The 27,784-nt window shown below is 46.0% G+C and overlaps 2 protein-coding genes across 3 annotated transcripts in view; both read right to left on the bottom strand.

Annotated features, from left to right (window-relative positions):
• Nucleotides 1-262: 262 nt before the first annotated feature.
• On the bottom strand, nt 263-6,211 carry LOC6595913 (cyclin-T). The gene is made up of 4 exons (XM_002021023.2): nt 4,959-6,211; nt 4,821-4,866; nt 3,468-4,111; nt 263-3,401 (listed from the first exon to the last, which is right to left on the bottom strand). The coding sequence occupies exons 1-4, from the start codon at nt 5,542-5,544 to the stop codon at nt 1,264-1,266; spliced, it is 3,414 nt and encodes a 1,137-aa protein (XP_002021059.2). The 5' UTR covers nt 5,545-6,211; the 3' UTR covers nt 263-1,263.
• Nucleotides 6,212-10,883: 4,672 nt separating this feature from the next.
• The window catches only part of LOC6595914 (ecdysone-induced protein 74EF), a 39,649-nt gene continuing 22,748 nt past the window's right edge, over nt 10,884-27,784 (bottom strand). The window contains exons 1-4 of one of the 2 annotated variants that reach the window (XM_026989812.1): nt 25,453-26,769; nt 14,157-14,573; nt 13,723-13,977; nt 10,884-12,386 (exon numbers count right to left, since the gene is read on the bottom strand). In XM_026989812.1, coding sequence (XP_026845613.1) covers nt 11,500-12,386; nt 13,723-13,977; nt 14,157-14,573; nt 25,453-26,587 — 2,694 coding nt within the window. In that variant the 5' untranslated portion in view covers nt 26,588-26,769 and the 3' untranslated portion in view covers nt 10,884-11,499. Of the gene's footprint in view, nt 12,387-13,722; nt 13,978-14,156; nt 14,574-25,452; nt 26,770-27,784 lie in introns of those variants that run through there. The other variant, XM_026989813.1, reaches the window with a different exon arrangement.

The raw sequence follows: 27,784 nt of genomic DNA, 5'->3' as shown, positions 1-27,784 counted from the left end.
CACCGCCGAAACGATCAAATTTGTATTTGTATTGGTATTGGTTTAGTTTAATTCTATTCATTGAAAAGCACTGAAGTACAGTGCTGCAAGTATTGCTATTGGGGTGGTGTGGGCGTATGGAAAACCAAGTTGGAGTTCGAAATTGGGCTGGGCTGGGCTGGAAAACGGGGTTAGAAAAACTTTGCTAACTAAAGAATATCCTCTCTGCATTTCCATTCACTTGCATCATCATCATCCATCATCCTTATTTACGCGTAGCAACTATGATTTAATTCAATAATTTATTATTTAGTTTGGCGTCTTTAATTTTGAATCAAAGCGCTGGCTTTATCTTCTCCCCTTTCTTCGCTTCTCCTTTCTATTCTCCTCCCGCTAGTATTTCTATTCTGTTCGGTGTGGATTATTCTGAAACTCCTTAACTCCTCCTGCAACGGCCTGCAATTAGTGGGGGGCCGCACTATATATTGTATTGTATATTTGCTAAGCGGAAGTCGGTCCTATATATATCTTTTGAGTGTCTCTCTCTCGTTTGTGTATTCAATTGTGTGTGTGAGTGTGTGGTGTGGTGGTGTGGCTATATACATCAGATATTAGGTGTTTGTGGTTTGTTGATTTGCTAACTTAAATGCTAGACGGCCGTGTTGTGGTTGCAACTAATCGAGAAGCCCTCGCTAGAGAAGGATCTGCTCTGTATATGTCTGTGTGTTCTATTTTTCTTTCTATTTCTCTGATTCTTGGGTTCTAAGTTCGATTCCGATGCCAACAACGCGTTTACAACTATTATGTGTGTGTGTTTTTTTTGTGTGTGTGTGTGTCTAGGTGTACGTGTAATGTAGTATAATTATAAATTAATTAATGCTGTACAAAAGTTTTCGCTCATTGAGTTTTGAGTTATAGATAAAATTCTCCAACTGGAGAATCAGATCAGCCGCCTCCATCGAAGTCCATCTCCGACTTCGTCTTCGTTTCCGACTCGATTCCATTCGGCTTCGATCCTCGGGTTTGTGTGTTTGCTGGTTTTGTGGTGTGGTAAAATGAACCAAGAATAACTTAGGCCACTAATGCATCTGAATCTGCATCTCACCAACAATCCTAACGACTAAACCTAGCATCGGCTTACGGGGTCTCTATACAATTATCAAAAAGTGCGACTTATGGGTTAAGTAGGAGCTCCTCCTTCTCCTCCTCCTCTTCCTCATTTTGTTTCTATCTTCCTTTCTCCTGTGGCAGCTCCTGCCTCTTCTCCTCCTCTATCTCACAACGCTACTTCTTGCTGTATACGGGCAGGGCGGGCGGTGGCAGGCCAGCATGGAGAACAGCATTCGCGGGCGTCATCAGCATGGAGGATGTGGTGGTGGTCATCGGCATGCTCGAGGCCAGGCTCATCGCCGTGGAGATGTTGGGTGCGGCGCCTGCACCGCCGAGAGGAGCAAATACGCCGCCGCCAACGCCACCCCCGATGCCTGCTCCGACAGCTCCATTGTATTTCGAATAGTCCTGACCCTTGCTCTTCTTGCTCTCCTTGTCCCTGTCGCGTTCGCTGTGCTTCTTCTTGTTGCTGCCGCTGCTACTGCTGCTGCCCGAGGAGGCCGTGTTATAGCTGCCGGCGTATGGAGGCAATGCAGGAACAGGGACCGATGCCACACCAGCGCCGGATGAAGCTGTTGTAGTGCCCACCGCTGGGGCTAAGCCATAGCCCGGAGCCACCGCCAAGCCGGCAGCCGTGGAGTAGTTGCTCGGCTCTACCTTGTTCTTGCTAATCTTCAGCTTGAGGGGAGCCGCCGTGCCCACCTGGAGGCCGCCGTTGGGATTCGTCGAGGCACTGGTCTTGATCACCATCTTGAGGGAGTCGTTGGCCAGCGAGCTGTCCTTGCCACTGCGCTCTTTCTGCTTGTCCTTCTTGTGTTTCTTGCGCTCCTCCTTATCCGACTTGTCCTTTGACTTATCCTTCTCCTTGTGTTTATGCTTCTCCTTCTTCTTTTTCTTCTCAGACTTGCTGCTGCTGTCATCCTTGAGGTCGCCGCCGCCCAGCTTGGTGAGCGCGTCCACCTCCATTGGGGTGACGGAGGCTAGGAGATTGGACATGGCATTCATGTTGCCCATCAGCGGCTCCTTCTTGATGGTCGCCGGCGTGGGCATGGGCTCTAGGAGTTCCGCTGGTGGCTTTAGTCCCGGCATGATGAGGGCATCCGGCTTCAAGAGCGACACATTCGACGGACAGAGACTCTCCTTGAGCAGACTACGCACCAGATCCGGCGTAGTCTCAATGCCATTCGACATATTCAGGGGCGTGTGCTTCTCCTCATAGCTGGGATATGCGGGCAGGCCGCTGCTGTTATCCAGTTTGCGGAGCTTCTCGCGCGGCAGGCTGCCGCCGTCCAGGTCATCCAGCTTGTTCAGTCCATACTGACTGCCTGAGATTTCGTTGGCCCGCTTCAAATTGCCAACATCGCGGATCTCATTGGGATTGGCCAGCAGTTCCCCTCCGTGCGGCTGCGGCGGCTTCTTGTGCGGCGGCATCATGGCTGCATTCTTCGCTGACGCACTGCCCCCACCGCTGCTGGTCATGGGCATCACGGGACGATGTTTGTCCTTCTTGGTGGGCGTGAGGCGCTCCTTCTTGGGGCTGTTCTTGTCGCGCGGATGATTGTTCAGCTTGAAATCGTGGCCCAGCGGAGCCGGAGGTGGCAGGAGGCCGTTGAAGGGCTGGCTTTGCGGCTCCTTCTTGATATCGCTCCATTCGGGACTGAACATGGAATTGTTCTTGGCCTGCGACGATGCCTGGGGAGGCGCTTCCAAGGAAAGCTGCTGCTGCTGCTGTTGCTGCGGCTGCTGCATGTGACTGTAGCCCTGGCTCTGAGGATAGGGCAGCTGCTGCTCGAATGGCGGCATGCCGTGGACGGTGGAGCCGGATTTGCTGCTTCGATGGCTGCTGCCATAGCACGCCGGGGGCGGGGGCTGTGCCCCGTTGCTGCCACCCGGATAGCCTCCGCTTCCGCGTGACATCAAGGGATTGGGGGGCGCACTGTTACTATAGGATGGCGGCGCATTCGGGTACATCTTGCTGCTTTGCGACTTATCCTTTGAGGAAATGCCCGCTGAAGATGAGTTGGAGGCAGATGGATGCGTTGACGGCGGCTGCTGCGACTGGGGCTTCCCGCTCGAGGTCATTTTGTGAGTACCATGTGGAGGAATACCCACACCGACCGGCGGCATGCCGCGCGACTTGTGATAGTCAACGGGCATGGGCGGCCGGCCGGGCTGCTGCTGGCTGGATGACGAGCTTGAGCTATTCCGTTGACTGCCACTGCTTCCGCTGGCCGTGGCGCCCATGCTGCCGCTGCTCCGCTGGTGACCGGAGGGCAAGCGGTTGTTGTAGCCCTGCTGCTTGCCCTTGTGATCTGCAAATAGGAACCGCTTTTAATGCCTTGCTCTCGTGGAAGACGCGCTGTCCGCTGTCTACTTACCTGGATGACCATCGGGAGGCAGACCACCCGCGTAATTTGGCAACTTATTGTGGCTAGCGGACGACGACGACGATGATGATGATGAGGAGCTGAGAGGCACATTGCTTGCGGAAGATGAACGCTGATGGCTGCCATCTGGTCGCCTCTGCTGCGGCACCATCGCTGGCGGCGGTAAAAGCGTCGACTGCTCCCGCTCGCGCTCGCGTTCCCGTTCACGTTCCCGTTCCCGTTCCCGTTCCCTTTCACGATCTCGCTCCCGGTCGCGATTGTCATTTCCATTCAGGGCCAGCTCTGGCGGCGGCTCGATGTTCGAGTGATAGCCCTTCATCATCTCGCTCATCTTCCAGTCTTCCTTGGGCTTGTTGTCCTTCGATGCCGTCCGATTGCTGGCTCCCTGGGCAATCGCCTTGATTGAGTTCAGCTTGGACTTGAGGCGGGCGGGGCTCTTTTCGTAGATGGCTATAAACTCGTCCGTCAGCTGCTTGAGCAGGTCCAGCGACACGCTCTTGTCCACATAGTAGAACCAGTGCTTGCCCTCGGTCGACTGCGGGATCTCCCAGCGCGACCATTTGCAGGCCAAATAAATGCAGAAACATGCCACCACAGTGGGTCGATATTGCAGGCACATCGAGGTCAGATGCAGGCTGTTTCCAGGATGGTAGTTTAGTGAAATTAAATGGCAAGTCGATGGGGAAAGTCTGCAGACATGTGTGTGTGCGCGCAGGGGGGTACCACGTTTGTGCGGGGGTAGACACCGTATCCCCCCGATTTGAACAAATAACTAAAATTCCAGTAGTCTTTCTCGTATCACCGAAGGGTGACCCCTTTCTTTATTTTGTCTTTATTCTTTTTTCCCTTCCAGTTACATTTTAATTGCAGAAAAAACCCATGGTAATCGATGGCCAGTCCGATAATGGCCCTTAAAAATCGGACAAATTGCTTCGGCATATCATAAAATAAAAATGTTTCTGTTTCTGGTCAAAATGTGTTTACAAGATGTGTGTTTACACTTGGGATTTTAGCGGATTAGACGAGCCCGAGACAGCGAGTGTCCTTGTGTGCAAAATGTCCGCAGTCAGGTCCGGTTCGGTCTGTACTTATTTTCTTTTGTTCTGGGCAGATAGAAAACTATTACCTAAGCAGGTAGCCGAATCATCGAATGGCTTGACTCCAGGCTTTTGTCCCCAGGCCATTTCTGAGTACAGGAACCACTCCGTACAGGAGTGGAAATGTCTATGGCATATCACCGCCTCACCGCACACACACACACGATCATACGCATATACCATTACGTTTGAGGATGGGGAATGGAGATCGGATCAAGGATTGGGTCACCAGAGTGGGGAGGCATACCTGTTTGAGGCCAAAAAGTAGGAGGTCTGCGCCAGATCCTTGCACGCTAAAATACATCACAGTAATCAATTCACAAATCGCTCTATGTGCATATCATTTGGGATTTTGGGATATATTTTAGAGCAGATTGGTGCCTACCTTTGACCAGCTGGCACGTGCGCACCACATGCGTGTGCGGGTGATCGATGGCCACATCGAAACCGAGCGTCTGCAGCAGCACGTTCTCGTTGAAGACGAGCTCCTGGGCGAGATCGGCGTAGTTTTGCTCGGTGGTCGGTGGCAGGCACTTGTTGGCGGCTCGTATCACATGCTCCAGCTTACGAGGCTGCTCCTCGACCTTGGCCGCCAGAAAGAGGCTCGCCGATGCCATGGAGTTGCGGTGGAAGTGGGTGAATGAATGGAACGCATAGAACCGGTGCATATACACAATCGCCGTATTGATGCACAGCTGGGACACCTGCAGCCGCTGGCCCATCTCCTGTATCAGGTAGGCGGTCATCTGCCTGTACTGGAGCTCGTCGTCGCCTTTGATGCCGCATCGGCGACTGGGCGAGTTGGTCAACTGCTCATTGCTGAAGTACCAGATCTTGTCCTTCTCGAATGGCAGATTGTTGTTGCTGCTAGTGCTAGTGCTGCTGCTGGCGCCGGGCGCTGCACTGGCCGAGCCGGAGGAGCCTGCACTCGTGGAGCTGCCCGTGGGCATTGGCGTCGCCATGAGACTCATTGCCGCCGCCGCCGCCTCCGCTGCCGTTGCTGATTGCTTTGCCCTTTCCGTTGTGTAGTTTCACATGCAAGCCTCTTTATTGCGCGCCGCCACAGATGGATCACACAGATTCTGCTTGCTGCCTGATTTCTCCTCTCCTCTCCGCACTCTTCCTCTTGCTTTGCGGACTGCTGACTCAAGCGCTGCCGTCGTAGGAACTGTACGAAGAAGCAGAGCGCTATTTCTTTGTCGGCTGTGTGGTACAAGGCGAGTGCGTTAGTGTTGGTGCTGGTGTTGGTGTTGGTATTGGTGGTGGTGATGGCGTGGGTGGTGGGGAGGCGGAATGGGGAACGGGGAGCGCTCGCTGCGGCTGCCACAGCACATTGGCTATGTGAGACGCGAAATGCACATTCGATTCGCCTGCGATTAGCTGTTGCGGCTATAGTTTTTCACACTTTTTCCGCCGCGCTGCTCTTGTCTGCTGCGTCTGTGTGTGTGCGTGTGTGGTGTGGTTTTCTGGAAATTGCGACTGCGGGACACTACCGCGACAGCGACGTGTTATGCAACTTTCGCTTCAATTCATAGTTACTTGTATTGCAATTGCCGTCGCGCTGGCCACAAACACCGTCACCATTTGTTTACTGCACTTGATTTATTCTACGACGCATCACAAAAATGGATCTGGACAATGACAAAACTTGCAGAAAAAATGTATTCAATATCACTCACACGGACACCAGTGTCGTGTCGGACTTATCGAAAAAATATACCGTCCGACCCTCAGAAATATACCAAAATACACCGTCTCATTTTAAAAATATACCGCAAATATACTGACGAATTCAAGTTCTACTATATATATTAAACCTTTTGTGATATTCCGTCGAATATTACTAGCTAGATAGATCTTTCCGCCCTGCCCAGATAATTTTATCTAATTAATGAACCTATTTTCTACCAGACTGGTTTATTTTAAATACTCGCTTTTATTAGATTTCGCATAAAACAGGTTTTAGCGAAAGAGGTCAAACAAAAAAAGTTTGGGAGTAATATTTCTTACTGCTCAATTTTGATATTCCGTTGAATAATGATGGCTTACGAAAACCCTCAACCCTGCTCACACAGTTTTATCCTATTGATGAATACATTTTCTACATTAACTACTTTTAAGTACTCTCATTTATTTTATTTTGACTAAAAAACGGTTTTCAACAAAAAAAGAACAGTAGCAATATTGTCTCTATCAGAAGACCACCAATTGCGTTGAAATACCTTTAAGACAGAGACGGTTTGTTTCTGCATCAATTATAGCGTGGATCACAAACATTTCCGTAATTCTATAATATCATTTTCCCTAGGGTATGTAAAATGTTGTCCATGTTGCGGGACATTCTGTTCGTTTGCTCGGCACATATGTATTCTGGCCCATACAAATTAATGTGCCAGCAAATTTTGTGCATCAGCATGCTTTGCAATGTATTTTTTTATACCATTTGTTTTTAAATATACCTTTGAAAATTAAATTTAATAGGTGAAATCGATAAAATATACCATTATATACCGATATACCGTAAATATACCGATGACAAAACGAACTTAGCCCACCAAAACCCCCTTTATTTAAGGAGTATAGTACTTGAATTAAATCGCGAAAAATGATACCAATAATAATTCTTCTTTCAGATCCATACCATCCTTCCTCTTTACTTACCAAGCAGCCTACGATATCTTTCACTGAACTGCTTAAACTTTCATAAAATATCATTAAAATGTCAAAATATCGATAGATCGGAACAAATTCAAAACTTGTATTTTCAGCTGTGTTTGAGTTCCAATATTGTTTTTTCAGCGACTTCAGGACGGCGCGTTCTTTTACATGCAGCAGCCTGCAGTCTTTTCAATAAATATATTAACTGTTGATGCCGCTCGTTCTGAAGCTGCAGAGCTGGCTGGGGGTTTTAAATATTTAAGAGCCAGCTGTGAAATATTTGGGTACACTCTTCCTTCTTAGATGCCAAATAGGCAATGGGGTCTGTTTTTCGGTAAGCACTTGTAATCTAGATATGTCTGAAAATATCGATTTGTGATATAATATATTGCGCCTATCGATTTGAGAGATCGAAAATTAAAAATTCTTTAAATGTGATATATAATAGGTTATTTAAATGGATTAAATTTCCCATTATACTCCGTAAATATACCTTCAACTTGATTTCGCGGTCAAAATATACCAAAAAGTATATATTTGGCCGTAAGTGGTCACACTGACGCACGCAAACGTAGATACATGTAGATGTAGTCGTACATGTAGATGTACATGTAAATTTACTTACGACTAAAATTCGTTCTTATCGAATTTTAAACCTTTTGGTAATAAAGTTGTTGGTAGATAACTTTCCTGATCAACGCCTATTTCACACCAGCCTTTAAGGGTAAATGCCTACTGTTGGCTTATTCTATCCTTTAAATATATGCCATGGCGAACCAGATACAAAAAAAACACTTTTAGCTTTATTGTTATTTAAAAAAACAGATAATATATATATATATATTTTTATGGTTTGTAGATTAAAATATACAAAATTTAGCTAAAAATCTTAAAACTCTTATATCGTAACAGTAAATAATTATACTAGCTTGTGTTTTTGGATTTTCTTTCGTTTATCCTTATAAAATTAAGACTAAACCGTCATTGCCTTTCCCTCTATCCTTCTAAAATTCACCTACATACCAAATCTCGGATCCCAACTTTCATTCTCTTACAAGATATACATAAATACATGTGTGTATATTATATATTGTGGCTGGCTTTAGCTGATTTCTCTTCACAGACATTTCAAAAAGTGTCTGTTAAATGTACAATGGACAAACCAAAAGTCAAAGAAACGTGTAAAACACTTAGATTAGCGTTGGTTATTTATAAATAACATAACCTAATTGCAACTAACGTTAAACCATCTAACATATTTTCCTAATCCCGTGCCAATCCATACATCCGTGGGCCTAAAAGATCCACAATCCGTACTGTTCCGTTTCGTTCCTCAAATTATACTTCGTTCGGTTTTAAAACTAGATATTTTCATTCGTTTTTCGGGTTACCAATAAAGTATTTTTTGCCTTAATCTAGTTAAGAAATAGCGCCCAAGGGCTTCGCTTTTCGTTAATAATTAATTTAGTTGGTCTTATCCAGCATTCGGGGGTTATCCAATTCAACAAAAATTTGGTAGGTATGTATGTATATATATTCGTATTATATATCTTTACGTTAATAATCAAGTGGAAACATGAGGTCCAGAAGTTGTTTAAATATATATACAATTATCGTGCTAGTCATGTACTCGTACATACATACATATAAATATTTTCGGGGGTTGTATTGAAAAACTTGAGGAATGGTTTCATGTTGGATGAGGAAGTCCTATCTTTGTTTAATGTTGGTTTAAAGCTGCGTCCTTCAGGGTGTGAGTGGCTCAGATTCGTGGTTACTGATTTCGTTGTACTTGATTCGTCAATCTTTTGAATGTCTGGTTCGATTCGATTCTGTGTCGGTGTGTGCTTAACATTTAGCATCCTTATAACATGGGAATATGTATCCACTAAAAACTAATAACTGATGTACGCTAAATAATGGTAGATGCGATGGCTTAATCTATATAAATAGACATAGACATAGACATAGACATGTTTATATGTATGTTATAAATCCATGATCTGTGGGGAAACCTCATAAACTGAGACCTCGTGAATTGGTGTCGATTCGTGTCGTGTGTGTCCTTTGTCCGTCTTATCACTAAAAAAAAACTCGTACACCAATCAGATTTTATCTAAAATATGCGATCTGCTCAATAGAATCGTTCGTAAATATCGTTTATCCTATATAGACTTTGAATATATACTATAACTTATGTAACTTTATGTACTTATGTACTTGTCATGGGAGGTATATCTAGATTCCAAATTTGTAGCGGGTTCCATATATTTGTATCATATCATATCATATCATATCTTTTGCTTACAGTTCTACTCTCAATTTCTCTTCCATTTTTCCCCTTCTTTTCATTTTTCTTGGGTATTTTCTCTGGTTTCTGGTTTCTCGTTTGGGTTTGGGTTTCATTTAGGTGTAAATAAAACGCATGCAGAAATTGAAATAATAATTTTATTTAAAAATAAAAAAATAATCATACAAAAAAATGTTTACAATGAACAGAGTTGAACTCAAGACTCACTTTGTTTATTTGCATCATCCAATCATCCAATCAATCAATCAACCAATCAATCATCATAAACAAAATGAAATATTGTAGATTTTCCATCTTCATTCCACGTACACGTACTCGTAAGAATAATAATAATAATAATAATAGATAAAGGTACTTAGAGAACGCAACTAGTATATAGAGATGTAGATTAAAGAACTAGGAGTTGGTTTCTCTTCTCTCTTATTCATGTTTTGTCTGCTTTCAAGAGATTGCACGTTTGGGCAGTGTTTGAAATTTTTGTAAAGGGTGTGTGTTGCATTGAGGATTGCTGTTGCAGTTGCAGTTGTTGAAACTATTTGTCAAAATCTTGGTTCTGTTTGTCTCGGTTTTTGTGGCAGTGTGACGTTTACAAGAATACAGAAGTTAAGGTTTATTTTTACGTTTAGGTTTACGCTTTATAAATATATTAAACTTCAGATCGAAAGAGTTTTTGAGTTTGGTTTTGGTGTTCTAGGACTGCTTAAACGATTGCTTATGGAGTGCGGGTCCCTCGAGTGGGGGGAAGCCCTGAAAAATTAGTTACTCTCTGCTCTTTCCTTTCATATTTTTCCTGTGAGTTTTGCGTAAAATTATACGAAACTTATGAAATAATAATTACAAGAAAGTTTATACCACCAGTTTGTGAAGACGGGGCGGGGTGCTTACTGTAGCTTCAGTTAGGAAGTGTAGCTTGGTAGGATTTTTGATGTGGGTAAGCGGGGTAAGGAGAAAAACTTAAATAAATAACCTAAATATACTCGTAGAAATAGCTATAACTATGAAAAAATAAATTTCATTCCTTCTTCTTAATAAAATAAGCAACAAAAACAATTAGCCGAAGGACAAGCCCAGGCACAGGACACAGACGCATCCTCATTCCCATCCCAGATCCCAGATCCGATCAGTGCCTGGCCTATCCTCGGCAGCGGGGGCTGGGGGGATGTGGGGCAGTTGAAAGATAATATTAGGCTAAGGGCATACACAATAAAAAAAAAAAATAATATACTCATATACAGTGGATAGATGGATAGTGATAGAGAATTTCTTGCAGCTATGCGTCCACGTACCCATATACATATACATATATATGTACATATATATATATATATATATGTACTCGTACTATCTACTTGTACTCCTATGAATGTACACCATCCGCGTACCACGAATATATCGAATATCTGTAAGAGTCGGTCCATTCCATCCGCAATAATAATAATCATCATACTAATAATAGTGATAATAATAGAATAACCAATAATAACAATATTCATTATTCATTAATCGTACAGTTAGAACTATAGTTAAGGTTACAGTTAAAAGTACAACACTAACGCCAATGAATAGATCATTATTTATGTAGGGTCTCTCTGTGTATGTCTGTGTGTGTGCGTGTGTGGGTGTGTGTGTGTGTGTGTGTGTGTCTGTGGACCAGGGGTACAGTGGTACAGGGTATATCTCTGGGGTATATTGGGACTATCATCTATTCTATGTAATTTATACTCTTCCGCGTTAGACATAATGAAAAAAAATTCAACACATACAATATACAAGGAAATCCATCCCTCCCTCGCGTAGCCATCCCTTGCTACTATTGCCGCTAGCCGGTTATTACGGTTATTACGCTCCCCAGAACATATTGCCATCGATCTGAATCTGATCCGATCTGAACCGATCTCGGATTACATCTATTTACAGCCGCCCGATCCTGCTGATCCTGCCGATCGCCTCTCCTCTCTCAGACACCATTGCAATCGATCTCAACTATATCCTTGGGCACATCGACAAACTGGTAGACCAGTCGCTGACCATCGACCTTCGCAAGGATGCCGCGCTGGTAGTAGTAGCGTAGGGCGCGGCCCATCGTCTCGTAGTTCATGTCCGGCTTGTTCTTGTGCATGCCCCAGAGGCGCGACACCGCCTTCGAGTCGACCAGCTTGAAGACGCCCTTCTCCCGGTTCGTCCACTTGATGAAGCGAGGACAGTACTCGCGATCCTGCAGCAGCTTCAGGAGGAACTCCCACAGGTAGGTGGTGGAGCCCTCCCGGCTGCGCCGCTTCACCCCCATCTCCAGCTTCGGCTTGCGCGGCTTCTTCGCCTTCCGCTGCTGGAAGCCGCCCAGCTCCAGCATGTAGGAGAGATCATAGCTGACGCTCGACGTCGCCGGTTGGATGACGCTCTGCGAGGCGGCCGCCGCCGCTGCACTGGCGCTAAGCATGGCGGCCGCTGCCACCGCGCTGCTGCTGCTGCTCACAACGGAGGCCGCCGCTGCTGCCGCCGCTGCATTGGCGATTGTGGAATGCGTGTGCTGCTGCTGCGTTTGGTGTGGATGCGGATGTGGATGCGAGGGAGGCGCCAGCTGCGAGTGCGGGTGCTGCTGTTGCTGCTGCTGCTGCGCGTACGCTTGTTGCTGCTGCTGCTGGGATTGATGCTGCTGCGTCTGCTGCTGCTGCTGCTGGTGCAGGGAATGATAGCCGTTGACGGCAGAGCTTCGCTGCTGCTGCGTCGGTGCGTTGAAGTAGGACGTTGTCAGGTAGCTGGGGGTCGGGGGGTTGCCGGGCGCCCCTGGATTGCCGACGCCGCCGCCGCTACCGCCTCCACTGCTGCCATAGTAATTGTCGGGCACTGCAAGCGACAAAATCAAAAGGAATGAAATGTTAGTTGCAAATCAAATTTCTCCATTTAAACGTCTGATCTGTCCCACTGTGCACACAGGTATAATATTTTTTTGTCTTTTTACTAAGTTTAGTTTTTTTTTTTACATCCGGCGTTGTTGCGGCAGTCGCTCGCGCTCTCGCAGCCGACGTTAACGTTGCCCAATTCCTGCGCCAGTTGCTGGGGTCGGTCGGGGGGGTGGTGGACTGGGTGTTGAATAAAAACAAAAGTGAGCAACACAGCAGCAGCACGCTCTCTCTCTCCGACTCTGCTGCTCCCAGCAAGACACAGACACGTACGTCAGAGAGCAACGCACGCTTTCGTGTATGTCTTCGTTCGTTTCGTTTCGTATCGTTTCGTTTCTGCTGCCGAGAGAGGAGTCGGTTGCAGTTGCGTTGGTGTTGCTGTTGCTGGCGCTCTCTCTGCGAGCTGAAGTCCCCCCTACCCTCGTTATTGCCACATTGGCGCTGCTTCTGCTGCTGCCGCTGTCTCTGCTGTTGCTTTGGCTGTCGCTGTCGCTGTCGTTGTCGTTGTGACCTTCACAATTTGCGCAAAGGCAATGTGTCGATGACCACAGATTTTTATACAGCAGAGCACACACACACACAAACGCAAGCAAAGAGAGAGCATAAAAGCAGCGAGTGCAACACATTCTCATTGCAATTGATGGCTCTCAGCGTACATGTCCATATGCTTATGTGTGTGTGTGTGTGTGTGTGTGTTTGTGAGTGAGTTGTTTGCTCTCGCCCCCTGCTTGACATTTTTTCGCGAAAAAAAGAGCTAAGCGATGGCACCCATTCCATCACGGGAAGGTGGATTTTCAGCGGATTATCTATGCCACAAGAGATTCACAGAGATTACCGGAATAATCAAATCTTTCAGAAGCTTCGTCCTGTTAATCGATTGTATATCGAGTGGTGGAGACATTTGGGAGTCTCTATTTACCTCGCATTAGGAATGCCTTCCTGGCATAGAAGCATTGATCATTACTATTTCCCATCAGGATATCTGGCGACAATAACTCATCCCCCAAATAGTACTAGTCCCCAATAGGTACAGATATCAACTAGCATCAGGTATTATGTACCATGAACTAACAACACAAGGGACAAGGGATAACTCATTCCCTAATCCGAATTTCCGAGTTTCCATAAATTACAATTCTATTATAAACCGAAAACTCTATTGTCCTTCTATCGTCATGAACTGTTTGAACCTTTGCCCTTGTTGCACCGCTCAGTACCCATATAGGGAAAGTACATATGTACACACATACATATGTACATATGTATGCATGTATACTCACCCCCAACACTGCGATTCCATATGTTCCTCAGAGAATTCGCGGCATTGTTCTGGTATAAATTCGGATGCAGAAAGGTGCCCGTGTGGAGGTGCGCCGCTGTCGCCGCGGCTGCTGCTGCTGCCGCCGCTGCCGATGCTGACGTGGCAGCGGGCATGCCCAGGCGCGCCTTCAGCTCGTCGGCGCAGGGCTGGCCGCCGGAACTCGAGCTGTCCACATCGGATACGCCGCTATCCGCGGGACTGGGCGGAAATGAACCTGCACCATTCGGCGGAGACGAGGACGAGGACGAGGACGAAGTCAAAGTCGAAGGCAAAGAAAAAGGAAAAGAAAAAGAAGTAGAAGAGTAAGGCAATTAGCAATCGATATATGTATATGCGGCTTGGATCGAGTCGAGGGCGTGTGCAGTGGTTCACCTTGCCGCCTCTTCCACTCACCTGTTGTGGCCGTCGTGTAGTTCCTGTGATGTGGATTGTGGATGGCGCCGCCGCTGAGCAGATTGTGCAACAGGGGCCGGTGCGGTATGGCCAGTGGTTGTTGCTGCTGCTGGTGTGCACTGTTGTTGTTGTTCCCGTTATTGCCACCACCATTGGTGCCGCCGCCCGTTGCACCTCCATGTAAGCTATGCTGCTGTTGCTGTTGCTGCTGCTGCTGCTGCTGGAGCGGCGTGAGCAACGGGTTCTGCTCCGTCTTGATGTGCAGCAGTGTGGTGCCACCACCAAAGGCGGTTCCGTTGTGCTGCTGCTGCTGGTGTTGCTGCTGCTGCAGGATTTGTTGCTGCTGATGCTGCTGCTGCTGTTGTTGTTGCTGTGGTGCTGGACTCGTCGATTGTTTGACAATAGGAATTTCGGTATCTGGAAAAGGAGAGGAAAGGTTTTCCTTAGTTCAAATTTATTGTAGGAATAACAATAAATTAACACTCAATATAAAACATATTTATGACTGGGAATGACCCACTCATAATGATTGTATATAGTATACCTATAGATTGTTATGATATTCACTAGAAAAGTTTCTGCAATACATGTTAGAGAGATATCTCAAGCATTCTGACAGCTTTGGAACGTTTGTAAATGATGTTATGTGGCCTCTGCAAATGTCTACAGAACTACCGTTTTGAATAATACATAGATCTTCCCATAACAGTAGCACATTTAAATCTCTTTAAATCTCCCAAGTGGATTTCTCAATCTGAGCACTGACAACCCTGGAGCAAACCATTCACCGTTGGCACTCAATTAATGAAATGCTTAACCTCATCCGCGCTCGCATAAATCTTTGCGCTGCACTCCCCCATTCCATTCCATTCCATCCCATCCCATCCAGTCCCTCCTACACTTCTCTTCTCCCCATCAACACTCTCCACCCTCCACCCTCCGCCCATTCACGGCTGTCAAAATGTCTGTCCAAGGGGCTAATAATACGAAAAATTCGCATCATAATTTCATAGAAATGTCATGTTGGAAGAAATATTGCAGCCAAGGGGGGGGGGGGGGGGGGGGGGGGGGGGGGGGGGAAATAAACAAAGAGTGGAATGGAATAAAAATAAAATAAAATGGAATGGAGCGGAGCGGAATAGCAACAACAACAAGGCGACAAATGACAAACGACAAACAACAATTGAAATGCCCCAATTTGTGGAGCCATGAACTCGCAGCAACAACCGTTAAAAGCTGCAGAAAATTAAGAGGAAGAAGGAGAGGGAAAAGCCAAAAGAAAAGTAAGAAAAAAAGAAAAAACGTTGGCTTCTCACTTTCCTTTGCAATGCAATCTCTCTTTCCATCTCGCTCGCTCTCTCACTCTCTCTCTCTCCCTCTCTCTCTCTGATTGTAATTGTTGTTGCTAAAAAGTAAAAGTGCATTTTCACTTATTTCATGCAGCAGCAGCAGAAGCAGCAGTAGCAAAAAAAAAAAATGCAAAAAAATTGCATTGAATGTCAAGCTGTTCACACACTGCGACTGCGACAGCGACGGCGACGGCGGCGGCGGCGGCGGCGGCGGCGGCGCACGGCCCATGCCATCACTGCTGTCTCGCTCTGGCAAATGCAAAGTGCAGGCGGGCCGCAGCGAGCGAGCGTCAAAGCTGGCAGCGCAATGAAGCTTGCAAGCACACACTCACTCACTCACTCACTCACTCGCACACACAAGCACACACAGGCATACAATTGGCAGCAAGAGAGGAAGAGAAATCAGGTCAAGGCTTGTCGGCACTGCTGTTGCTGTTGGTGGAGGAGGAGGAGGAGTAGAGGGAGAGGAGGGAGCGACGACGAGTTTACAATTTATGCTTTGCTTGCTGCATTATTGCATGTTGTACGTACGTCTCTCTCTCTCTCTCTCTCTGTGTGTGTATGTGTGCTTTTTACAGCTTTTTAAATACAGACGACCGACATCGTCTCGTTTTGATTGCCTGCCCGCCCGCCCGCACCACACTACGCCGCACCGCTCCGCTTATTCCGTTCATTCCGTTGTGGGTGAACGAGAAGCATGTAAAAACATGAACACAAATAAAAACTCAAAAGCCGCCGCAGAGAAATATTAAAAAGTAAAATAAAATATGGCACAAAAGCGTATTTACCCACAAAAACACAAGACAAGGAGAGGGGAGGGGAGGGGAATAGAAGGTGGACCCCACGGAAATCGCGCGGCAACAAAACAGCTGTGCGCCAGCCTATACACACACATACACACACACACACACACAGTCTGCCACCCCCTCTGTTGCAGCCCCAAAAAGCTACAGTTCTCTCGATTTGTGTTTTTAACGGAAATTATAAATATTAAATTTTCGCCGAGTTTTTGTTGAGTTGAAAATTTGCTTTCCTTTCGGTTTTCCTGCTCTCTATTTACTCAGGCTTTAATCGCTTGTCGAAGTTGAGAGGCTGTCGGAAATGCCCGTCACTTGCAGCCATACTTTTTCGTATGCCAATACCCTGTGGCCGTGCTGAACGCGGGGCATATTGTCGAAAGCCAAAATGAAAACTTGGTAAAAAGGGAGCTGCTCCATTTGAAAATTGCATCTTTTTCCTCAAATACAGGGTAGCCCACAGTCGTGACATTCTCTATGTGTAGTTGTTCTTGCTTATTTTTGTATTCAAGTTTGTCGTTGAATCCGCTAAAGGGGCTGTCGGGGCTCACGTGTTTTTGTCTGTGGCATACGTTGCGTATGCGCAAAATTGAGTGCAGGTGTCCGCACAAGCGAAAAATTCTCTCAATGATTACATTCGAGCAGGGAAATGCTTACGAAATACCTCACTTAATAAATTCACGTGTAATTTCGGTTGCAGGGCATGGTTTTTACCGAATTTAAAGGAAATTCACTTATTATTATAGAATATATGTGTATAATTTTCAATTGAATATTTAAATTAAAATACACTTGTTTGGATTGTGGATTGTTGCAGGCATTCACGTACGAAACGTGTGCGGTTACTTCCTGTTGGCATACTACGCGTATGTGTGACTCCAGAGAACTCATATTACACATACGCAGTGGTATGAGAATTAGTTTTCTGAGAAAACCAGGGAATTGTACGTACACTAAGCACACCCTGATGGACTCTTAAGATTCCTTTTCCTGCTCTGAGAAATTCAGTCCACAGCCCCCCACATTCCCTTGCTGCTGTCCGCCTGACAAGAGCTTTCACTGTACTATCTCAGTGGGACCCAGGGGCAATCGCAGGGCCCACAGACGAACGTTCAACTTTAATGGTGCATAAACAAACAGAAAAAAAAGAAGGAAAAAACCTACGAAACATTGCAATGCTGCGCCAAATGTGCGCTGACCTCTAAAAATGCGGTCTAATAAAAACACCAACAACAACAGCAACAACATCAACAGAAATCCCACCAAAACAGCCAACAAAACACACACACAGAAAAAAATATAAAAAATACATGTAAAAAAAACAACAAAAAATTAAATATATTACGAGAAAACAAAGCGAAATTGGCAAACCAACACACACACACACACAGCACGCATAGACATATCAAAGAAATTAACGGTAAAGTCATGTGCATGTGTTTGCTGTTGCTGTTGTCGTTGTTGTTGTTTTTTTGCTATTTCTTTTCGTTGAATTTTGAATCACTTCCAGCGGCGCTGTCCCTAGTCCCGCCACCAATTTGGACTTGAACTGCCGCTCGTTGATATGTGCGCGGCATTTTGGGACAGTTACATCACAATTCCGGACAAACGGACGGACGGACGGACGGACGGACGGACGGACAGCGCAGCATAGCATTTGGCGTGGCAGCAAGAGTAGGTCAATGTAGGTACGAGCCATCGTTGGTCTTTTGTTGCTTGTTTGTTGGATTTTGTTGTTGTTGTGGGTATGATTAGTTTGTTGCCATATAAAGCTGATATGCGAGTGCCGACTGTAATATACATATGTACATATATGATATATACCCTTGCCAGAGGGTGCTACCATTCAGTCGAAGGTTTTTTTTGTTTTAACGCAGAGAACTATAGGACAGCTATGTCCTTTCCCAGAGGTATACTTAGAAAAGATTCGGCAGAAAGTAGTAAGAAGATCATTTAATGCCATAGATCCACCCAACTTTCGTTGGACAAGTAAGTATTTCTTTTTTGGTTGAAAAATAACCCATTTAAGATCATTCATTTAAGAATGAAAGAGCATATAATCTTCAATTGACACTTGTGCATTTTTCTCTGTATGTATATTACGGGTTTGCTTGGGTTGTTTGTGTGTGCTTAAAGGTGGATAAGGCGGCGTCATCGGAGGAGTTGTTTTTGTTTTATTGTTGCCGCTCAAAATTTGTTTACAATTTTCGTACAATTCGTTTCCGAAAGCGGTAGAAGCTGCTCCGCTGTCTGCTTAACAACAATTGCAGCCACAACAACAACAAAAACTTTAGCTTGTAATTGTTTATGGGATTTTGGCTATTGGCCTATTTTTGATGTGCCTCGCGACTCGATTCGGACCGACATTTCTTGTGTGATTTGTGGGCGGTTTTTGGTAAGCAATGAAAAAAAAGAGTGAATTTTTGTGTGTGGGTCGCGTTCCCTCAAAGGGGAATTCATTTTTCGAGCCTCACTTTGTTTTTTTTCTTTAACAGACATTAATCAGTGGAAAGTAAGCGAATGAAATTGCATATTCCACAGTTTTGGGTATCCGAGAGATTACGGCTTTGCGATTGGGGTTGGGGTTGGGGAATGGCGGATCGAATGACATGGGAAAACATTAATGAAATAAATAAATATTGAAATGCCTGCTTGGATTGCAAAAGAGTATCGAAGAAAGACAGAAATATGTATGTACATATTTGGCTAATCTTTAAACTTGAATTAAATTGGTGATTCCCTGGAAATAATCCTAATAGTCATAGCTGCCGTCTCCCGCCAGCAAAGGCACATAAATAAATAAATAAACTAATAAATATTCGACATAAACAAATTCTATTCATCAAAAAACTATTATTTGTGTAGTGCTTAACGGAAGGATGGATGGCTGTACAATTACCCAAAATAAATAAACAGAAATGACTTGGTCATGAAACAACTACAAGATACCCTATAATATAATAAGAATAGATCCCCATTAGATCTTTTCTGCCTGTAAAATATATCCGATTGTGCGATAAATCGTCGGATTGTGGCAGTACATTAAACTCTAACCAATGGTCCAATGATCCACTCGACACCTCTTGCAACAGAATATGTATGTACATATGTATGGGTAGATGTGTACCCTTGGGTACTACTGGAACAGGATATGGCAACAGAAACAAATGGTTTTGTATCGATAATTTCACTTGTGCGCAATATTGCGCCAAACCGGAATCGAAATGTGGATGGGAATGGGATTTGGATGGCGATTGGGGGATGGGGCTGTGGATGCGAATGGAATGGGTTGGGTTGGGGCGTAATGGGATACACATTTATTTATTTATTGCCAATAATCATAATAATACAATTTATTGCACTTTCAATGTCTGCCCTGTGTCTGTGTGTGTATGTGTGTGTATCTGTGTGGAAGAAAGCAAAAATTCAAGTTGATTTCTTCGGCTGCAGGCTGCACAAAGAAACGAAAACAAAATCCACAACAGAAGCAGAGAGAAAGGGAGACAGCAACAGGAGTGAAGAAAAGCGACAACAACGCAAAAGTTCTATATTTAAATATTATAATTTATGTGTTTGTTTGGTAATTGTTTAGTTGTTGTTCGTATTTTGTTTTTTTTTTTTTTTTTCTGGTGAATGTCTCCTCTTCCCCAAAATGTGTCTTCCCCATTTCTTCGCCCGCGCCCGCGCCCACGCTCTTCTTCCTGCCCATCAGATCAGCCTTTGCACGATCCCCATTCCGCAGTTCGTTCTCATTCCCTGTCGCTGTCTCGCTCCCACTCTGATTGTACATATACACATATTCCCCATTCCCATTCCCGTTCCCATTCCCTGTCTCTCTTTCATTCCCACTCGCATTCCTCAGCCCATCCATTCCCATTTCCTTTCCCTTTCGCACATTCAGAAGCATGCCTCCCCTCCCTCTGACACTGCCTGTTCCTGCTGTCATTACTCTTCTCTTTCTCTCTCTCTCTCTCTCTCCATCTCTCCTCTCTCCAAATTCCTGTTCTGCTGCTTATTCTGGCTTTTATGCCGACGTCGCTGCCTCTATGTGTGTGTGTGTGTGTGTGTGTGTGTGTGTATGGGTGAAAAGAATAAAGCTGTTTTCTGCTCTTGTTGCTCACTTTTTTCCTGCTCTTCTGTCGCGTCGCCGCTGCCATGGCTTGTGTGTGTGTGTGTGTGTGTGCGTTATCCGCGAGACCTTGAACTTGAGACTGAATTTCCAAAAAGCGTACAACACAACCACAAACACTCGCACACATACATACGTACATGCATAGGCAGAGGCGCAGAGTCGCAGAGTCGCAGAGCCAGAGCCACACACACACACACACACACAAGCAAACATGATTCTCATTGTTTGCACACGCACAGACATGCACACAGACACGAACGGGACCGGGAATGGGAATGGGATCGGGAACGGGAACGGGCATGCATATCAAGCAATTTCTTTGCCTTTTTTTCAGCCTTTTTGCCTTAAATTTTTGGACACATATGCATTTCATATGTATATGTACACACGCACACGTACAGATGCAAAATTCTTCCCCAATATTTCCGCATTAAGAAATTTGCTTTGCTTTTTTTGTTTGCATTGTTTTTCGTTTGTTTTTTACGACTCTGCTTTTTTCTCTATACTCGAAAATCTATCAATCTCGAAAATATAATGTAATTTTTCTCTTCTAAATATATATTCGTTTGTTTTGTGTTTGTGTTGTTTCATTTTAGCTGAAATCTTTTTTAATTTGTCATTAAGTACTTTTATTTATTTTAATGGGTTTTATTGCAGGGTATATATGGTGCATACATACATATGTACATATGTATATAGATTGACGCATTTGCCTCCAGACCCAATTTGTTGTTGAATATTTAATTTGTTGTTATTGTTATTTTTGCGATTGTTGAAACTTGATTTGATTTTGTAACCAACATTTTAATGGCTTTGCAAATGCATATCATATTCTTTTGTTTTTATTATTTTACTTTGAATATTTTATATAAATTTGGTAGATTAATATTCATTATTAATGTACAAATGTTTGTGTGTGTGTTTAAGCATAAAAGGAAACGAATCTGTGGATTTATCTGTACATTATATATAGGGGTTTTTCATATAGGGTTCTAATATCAGTTCAAAACTTAAAACTGCTTCGCGGGGATCTACATTCTGCGAAAAACTGTTTCCATAAATGCTATACATTTCTTTGAAATTATTTGCATATAAGAATCGTATATGTATGTATGTACAATATATGGGATTTTTACAACCCAACCCGCATAACCAGTTATCGAATGTAAACGTTTCGGCTTACCGATATTTCCTATAAACCTTTTTTTGTTCTTAATTTGACTCTGAGTCAGCTGCTTATGTGGATCTTTATTTTATACATACATATGTACGTTTTTATAATCTTTTTGGCGATTGTTTTCTTTCCTTTTGTCCCCAGTATATTGATTTCTGTTTGTTTTTGTCTAATTATCGTTAAGTATTCGGTCACTTCCCATAGTTTTTGGCTACAAATTAGCACTTTCTAGTGGTTGACAAAATGCTACTTTTGTCACGCGCCATCTTTGGGCCCTAAAGGTGTTGATTGCATGAGAATCGGTTTTGCTGCTCGGAAATTCCCAGCATAATTGATCAATACCCCCTGGATAGCCCCGTGGAAAGTTTTAGCATCTACTTTTCGTTTTGGGGCTTGGGTTTCCCATAAGAACATTACGTATACGAGCCGTTGTTCTGGCATTTTGCAACAAGTTGAAGCCGTTGGGGCCTTGACCCGATCCGAGAACTGCGCTGACCATATGGCCGCAATGCCACACACGAGCAAAATGTGCAACCACTGCTGTGCCACACTGCCACACTAGCTGCAACCCCCTGCAGCCCCCTGTCTACATTTTGCTCAATATAGTATCTCGAATTGCGTTAATCCGATTTTGTAATTGCGTTACGTTCGCAATGGCGGGGGGGAGGGGGTCTGACATAATCTATCTATCTAGAAATGGCATTCAGAAGGGGTCCCCCACAGCCCCCACAGCCCCCACAACCCCACAACCCCACACCCCCTGCCTAGCGTTGACTTTCTTATTATCGAAGCCAATCAATAAGGCAACCGATAAGGCGATAAGGGGACTGGGACTCCAGAGACAGTGCCAAGAGAACGAACCTACAACCTCCCACAAGAGAGAGGAAAAAGAGAGCCCAAAGCGATTACAAAATCTAAAAGATACTTCACGGATTGGTATATGCCACAATATATAGTATATGGGGCAGCCGGACAGTCGGACAGCCGGACAGCCGGGCAGCCAGGCAGCAGCTTACATAATTCTAAGGCAAAACCGTATTTGGGTTAAACAAAAAAAATTGAGAAAAAAAAAATGGGAAAATCATTTGCTAATTTCTTGCCACGAAACGAGAAATTTAAGTTTTTCCGCGCACACTCGATGTGTGCATGTGTGCATGTGTGTGCGTTTGTCTGCTCAGGTTGTTGCCAATCTATTCCCAACCTACCTCAAAATGTTTTGCGTTAGGCCTGAAAAAGCCACCAGAGAGCGGGTTCGAGGGGAGGTCTGGTCTGAGGTCTGGTCTGGTCTGTCCGAACAACTTGCGCTCTTTTTCACTATTTCCCACATCGTGAGCACACACACAGACAGGCAAACAAATGCACAGATACGCACACATACAGATACATGGCTAAGCTGGTTTGTCATGTAAAGATACTTTACAGCAAAGAGGAAGATAGACAGAGAGACACAGATACAGAGAGAGAGACAGAGAGGGAGAGGGAGAGAGCGTAACGAGACTCTCGGCTCTGTCTGCTCTCCGTCGCCGCATGTCGCAATTGAAAGTTGCCACCGCTTCGCTCTATCTCCTGCCTGCCTCTTTTAGCTGCCTCTCTGCCACTGTGTGGGTGGATGGGTGGTGGTGATGGTTCTGCTGCCGCTGCCGCTGCTGCTGTTGTTGTTGCCGCTTCTGTTGAAAGGCCCGCAAAGGTTGAAGGTAAGACTAAGAAAAGAAACCAAAACAAAAGCCCCACAAAATGAAGTCATGAGGAACGCACACACACACAGAGACACAATCGCAAACAGAGCGACGACACACACACACAGATACGACAAGGGGCAAAAGAAAAAGGTTAAAATAAATAAATAAAAGATGAAAATGTTGTAAGCGGAAAATATATATCATCTAGGAATTTCTGTGAGAAAAATATATCAAATAGAAACAAAACTCAAATAAAAGACAGACAGAGAGAGAGAGAGAGCGAGAGAAGAGACACTCCAATTTCAACAGAAGTTTCCATCTTGTGGAGCGGAAAGATGCCAAAATGGGGGGGGCTGAAGGGGCGGGAGGGGAGATTAAATACAGGTGGGAACACAGTTCCAAGCGATTGGGGATTTGCTAAGCGTTTGCATAAGTGATGTTGCCTAGGAGGGGTTCAAATCTTATTGGATTATCAACAGATGAATGGAATGGACTGGACTGCGAGTAAAACTATGCAATATATAAATATAAATTTGTATCTGAATACGACTGAGTACATGCATGCCTTCTATTGGAGAGGTTTTGTAACACATTAATTGCTTCTGGCACTTTTCGTTTTTCTGGATACCATTTAAAATGTGGCATCTCCCCCATCTGCAGTGCCCCATAAATCCTTCACCATCTTGCACTTTGGGGAGCTGTGAGCGAGAGGAGCATACATATTTCCGCCGGAGCGTACTAGAACTTTGGTCAAGAACTGCAATTGGCAGAAACATTTGCCTCTAGTCGGGTTCGTGTGTATCTCTGGAGCCACGGGGCTCTGGCCAAATCAAAGTAAAAGCTGCGTTGCAAAAAGCCAAAACCGAGGCAATCTCTGGGCCAGGCCAAGAGCAATAGGAGATATGGGGGGATCAGTGGGAATTGGGGGAGCCAGTAACTCTGCTAACTGCTGATGACGCCGACGACGACGACGACGACGACGCCCCGTGTAAAAGTCAAATAGAGGAAACAAGTTGTTGGTTGTAGGGTTACGAGCCAGGCCAGGCCATGTCCCATGGCACACACAAAGATAGTATATATACATATATATAAATGTATGTGCGTGTGAGTGGAAGGGGGGCGCTTTGGAGTATGTAGCAAGTGGCAGTCTCCCTCCTCTCCCCCCCCCGTACCCCTTCAAGTCATTTAGCAGTTAAGTTGGCAGAGCTTTGGCAGTTTTAGAGCAGCAGCAGCGGCAGCAGGAGCAGTAGCAGCGGGAGAGGGAGCGGAAAACTATTCCACACACACACACACACACATGCACATGCATAGAGAGTGAGAGAGAGAGAGAGCGACATAGAGACAGAGAGTTTACAAAACTATAGCCAAATGCAGCCGAGAGAGAGACAGAGAGAGAGCTCCGCCATAGTTTTACACTCGCTTAAGCTGGATAGACCAGCTGCTGCTCTGCTCTGCTCTCTCTCTCTCTCTGCCCTCTTCCTCTGCCTCTGCCTGGCTCTCTGCTGTCTGCCTCTGCCTCTGCTGCCGCCAGCAAGCAATCAATAAAATTGTTGAGGTGGGTTAGGAAACTGTTACGAAGCCGTTGACGTAGACGCTGGGCGCTCGCTGCTGCTGCCGCTGCTGCTGCCGCTGCTGCTGCTTAGGATTCAGATTCTGCTTTTGCTTCTTGTGCTTAGGCAGCGACGCCGCTGCGACGCCGGCGGAAATTGCGCTATTTTAAATAATGTTTATTTTGGCTTTTTCTTTATATTTTTTGTTTGTCTGCTGCCCCCCATCCGCCCCTGGATCGCCCCTTGCATTGTTTTTTCGGCTATAAACATATTTTGTTGTTGCCAAATTGACATTTCATTTCACAATTATTGTCGGCCAGAGAGAGGCCTTCGAGGGGGGCGGCAGTGGGAGTAGGTGCCACGGAAGTGGCATGAAGTAAGCAAAACAGAAAGGAAACAAAAACAAATTTATTTGGATTAAGCATGTATTTCGAAAGGGAAGTGGAAAATAATCCCCCACCGTGTACGGGATTTCCACAGAAATACGAAATTAACCAAAATGAAAACTGCCAAAAATACATGGCTTTTCCGGAAACTAGAAGGCTCCCAAAGGTTAACTCATTTCGGAATAGAATAAGATTAGATTCCAGCCCCCGTGCCCTTTGTCACACTTACAGTATCGCTTCATCAAGCTCTTCTTGTAGGCCGCCGAACGCTCCGCCTTCCGCTCCGGCTTGAGGCGCATCCTCGCCCGCTCGCACTGGGCCGAATCGTCCGACTCCGTGCCGGAGTAGGTGCGTCCCCGCCGGCGACTGGCCGCAGAGGCGGCTGCTGCTGCATTAGCGGCGGCGCTGGTGGCGCTGCTCAGGGACAGATCCAGGGGCGAGTCGTAGCCGTCCTGGTACTGCTCGAGGAGCTCCTCGTCGTCTGCGTCCGCCTCGACATCCGCATCGGCCTCGGCCTCGTCCGCATCCTCGAGGGTCTCTTCGTCCTCGATGTCGCTCATGGGCTGCTGCTGGCTTTCCTCGGGATCCCTGTGCTGTGGCTGCGGCAGGAGCTGGGTTGCTGCGGCGGCCTGCACGTTGCTGGTAATGACGGAGCTCCGCTGGAGCTGCTGCTTGCGCTCCCACAGGATCTTGGAGACATCGTCCAGGGTGCTGCGAGTTTTGTCTGGGGAGGATTGGTGGTGCTGCTGCTGCCTCAGATGGTTGTACAGCACTTTGAACTCGCGGCAGTCCGGTGCCAGAGATTCGGTCTCCTCCTCCTCCTCATCCGCCGCGACGGCGACGGCGACCGCTGGGGCGCTGATCTCTTCTTGGGCTGGCGCTAGCTCCTGGGACTTGGCAGCGGACGCAGACGCAGACGCAGACGCAGCTGGACTTGGACTTTGCCGCGCCGACCCTGACTCGGTATCATCTATGGCACCTGGTTCTGGTTCCCGTTCCTGCTTCTCCAGCTTTACCAGCTTCTCTACCTCTTTCTCTGTTTTGGGCTCTTCCTGGCTGGCAGCCTCCTCCATGGGCTCCTCCGCCTCTGGGGTCTCGCCTGCTGCTGGCGGGGCCTCTGCTGGAGCTGGCACAGCTGCTGCCGCTGGTGATGCCACAGGCGTGGGCGTGGCCGAGGACAGTGACGAACTGGATGACGAAGAGGATGAGGAGGACGACGACGAAGAGGAGGATAATGACGAGGATAGGGATGAAGAGGAGGACAGCGAAGAGCTCGAACTGGAGCTCGAGACATTGGCTAGGGCTGCCGCCTGGCTGGCGAAATTGTGCGCCGTGGCAGCCACCAAATGTTGCACCATAATCATTTTGCACAACGCGTCGTATGCGTGACTTCTTCAAAAAAAATTGTTGCGTATACGCAGCGTGTTACACTTTAGACATGGTTTTTCCTGCGGGTTTCTGCCCAGCGGGTTTTTCCTCGTTCCCGTTTCTCTTTCCCACTCAAAAAAAAAATCAAAAATTATTTAAACTATTCTTTAAAATTGCACTAAGACTGTTTTTTGCACTTTCGGTTCGTTGTTTGTGGGTTTTTTGTTTGTTGTTTGCTGTTTGCTGTTTATTTTTGTTTGTACCTTTTTTTTTGTTTTGAGGTATTTTCAATTTTCAACTGCAAAAAAATATTCGGCTCTGATTTGCGTTTTTTTCACAGATTCTGGACGATTTTCTACAATGCGTATGTTTGACTAATTTTGGGGCACTGAGTGCCAGAGTTGCAGGGGCACCGCTGCTGTTGCCGGTGCGGCATAGACATAGAGAGACATTTCTATTGTTGCTGTTGCTGTTGCTGCTGTTGTTGCTGCTGTTGCTGTTGTTGTTGTGGGTAGTAGTAGGTTCTCTACTAAATTTAACTCTATGTTGCACAAGTGCTCAGCACGCTTGGGGCATGACTCTGCGGTCTGTCTCTCTGTTTGCTTGTTGCTCGCTTTCTGGTGCTGCTGTTCGTCGCTTCTTGCCGCTTGCTTTGTGGGGGAGCTGCCGCGCGGCACGTCGTTTATCTCTTACGGTATCAGCGAAACTAAAATCTAAAGTCAGCACAAAAACCGCTGCCACTGTTTGTTGGTCGCAAACAACAAACGTCAACGTCAGCGTCAACGTCAACGTCAACGTCGGCGTCAGCGTCGGGATGGCGGCAACGGAGGCAGTGTTGTGTCTCGTCTCGCAAAAGCGCGCGCGCGCCCCACTCACTCACCAATACCCAAATACTGGGGGAGCCGAGCCCGAACCCCAAGACGAGCACGAGTAACACGAGCACGAACACGAACACGCACAGCCAAGGCACACGCACACGCACACGCACATGCAGGTGTAAAAGGCAGACAGAAATGAGCAAAGCAATCGGCGAATGGGGCTCTGAATGGGGCTCGCTCGCTCGACTCGCGCCGACTGAATGTTGTTGGAGCTTCTGTCGGTCGCTGTTGCTATCTCTGCTGTTGCTGCTGTTGCCGTTGCCGTTGCCGTTGCCGCTGCTGCTGCTGCTGCTGCTGCTGCTGTCTGTGTTGACT

This window comes from Drosophila persimilis, unplaced genomic scaffold (genome assembly GCF_003286085.1).
Source record: "Drosophila persimilis strain 14011-0111.01,24,50 unplaced genomic scaffold, DperRS2 tig00000431-arrow-pilon, whole genome shotgun sequence".
NCBI lineage: Eukaryota > Metazoa > Arthropoda > Insecta > Diptera > Drosophilidae > Drosophila > Drosophila persimilis.
Note: the sequence above shows the minus strand (reverse complement) of the source record. Positions and strands in the feature narration are given on the sequence as shown.

What these genes read in the sequence shown, in the direction of transcription:
- LOC6595913 (XM_002021023.2), bottom strand. Translation starts at nt 5,544, where the DNA reads ATGAGTCTCATGGCGACGCCAATGCCCACGGGCAGCTCCACGAGTGCA. An exon ending in TACTTTTTGGCCTCAAACAG is followed by an intron (nt 4,112 to 4,820) that starts GTATGCCTCCCC and finishes TCCTGGAAACAG; the next exon opens with CCTGCATCTGACCTCGATGT. An exon ending in GCCTCCCGATGGTCATCCAG is followed by an intron (nt 3,402 to 3,467) that starts GTAAGTAGACAG and finishes TCCTATTTGCAG; the next exon opens with ATCACAAGGGCAAGCAGCAG.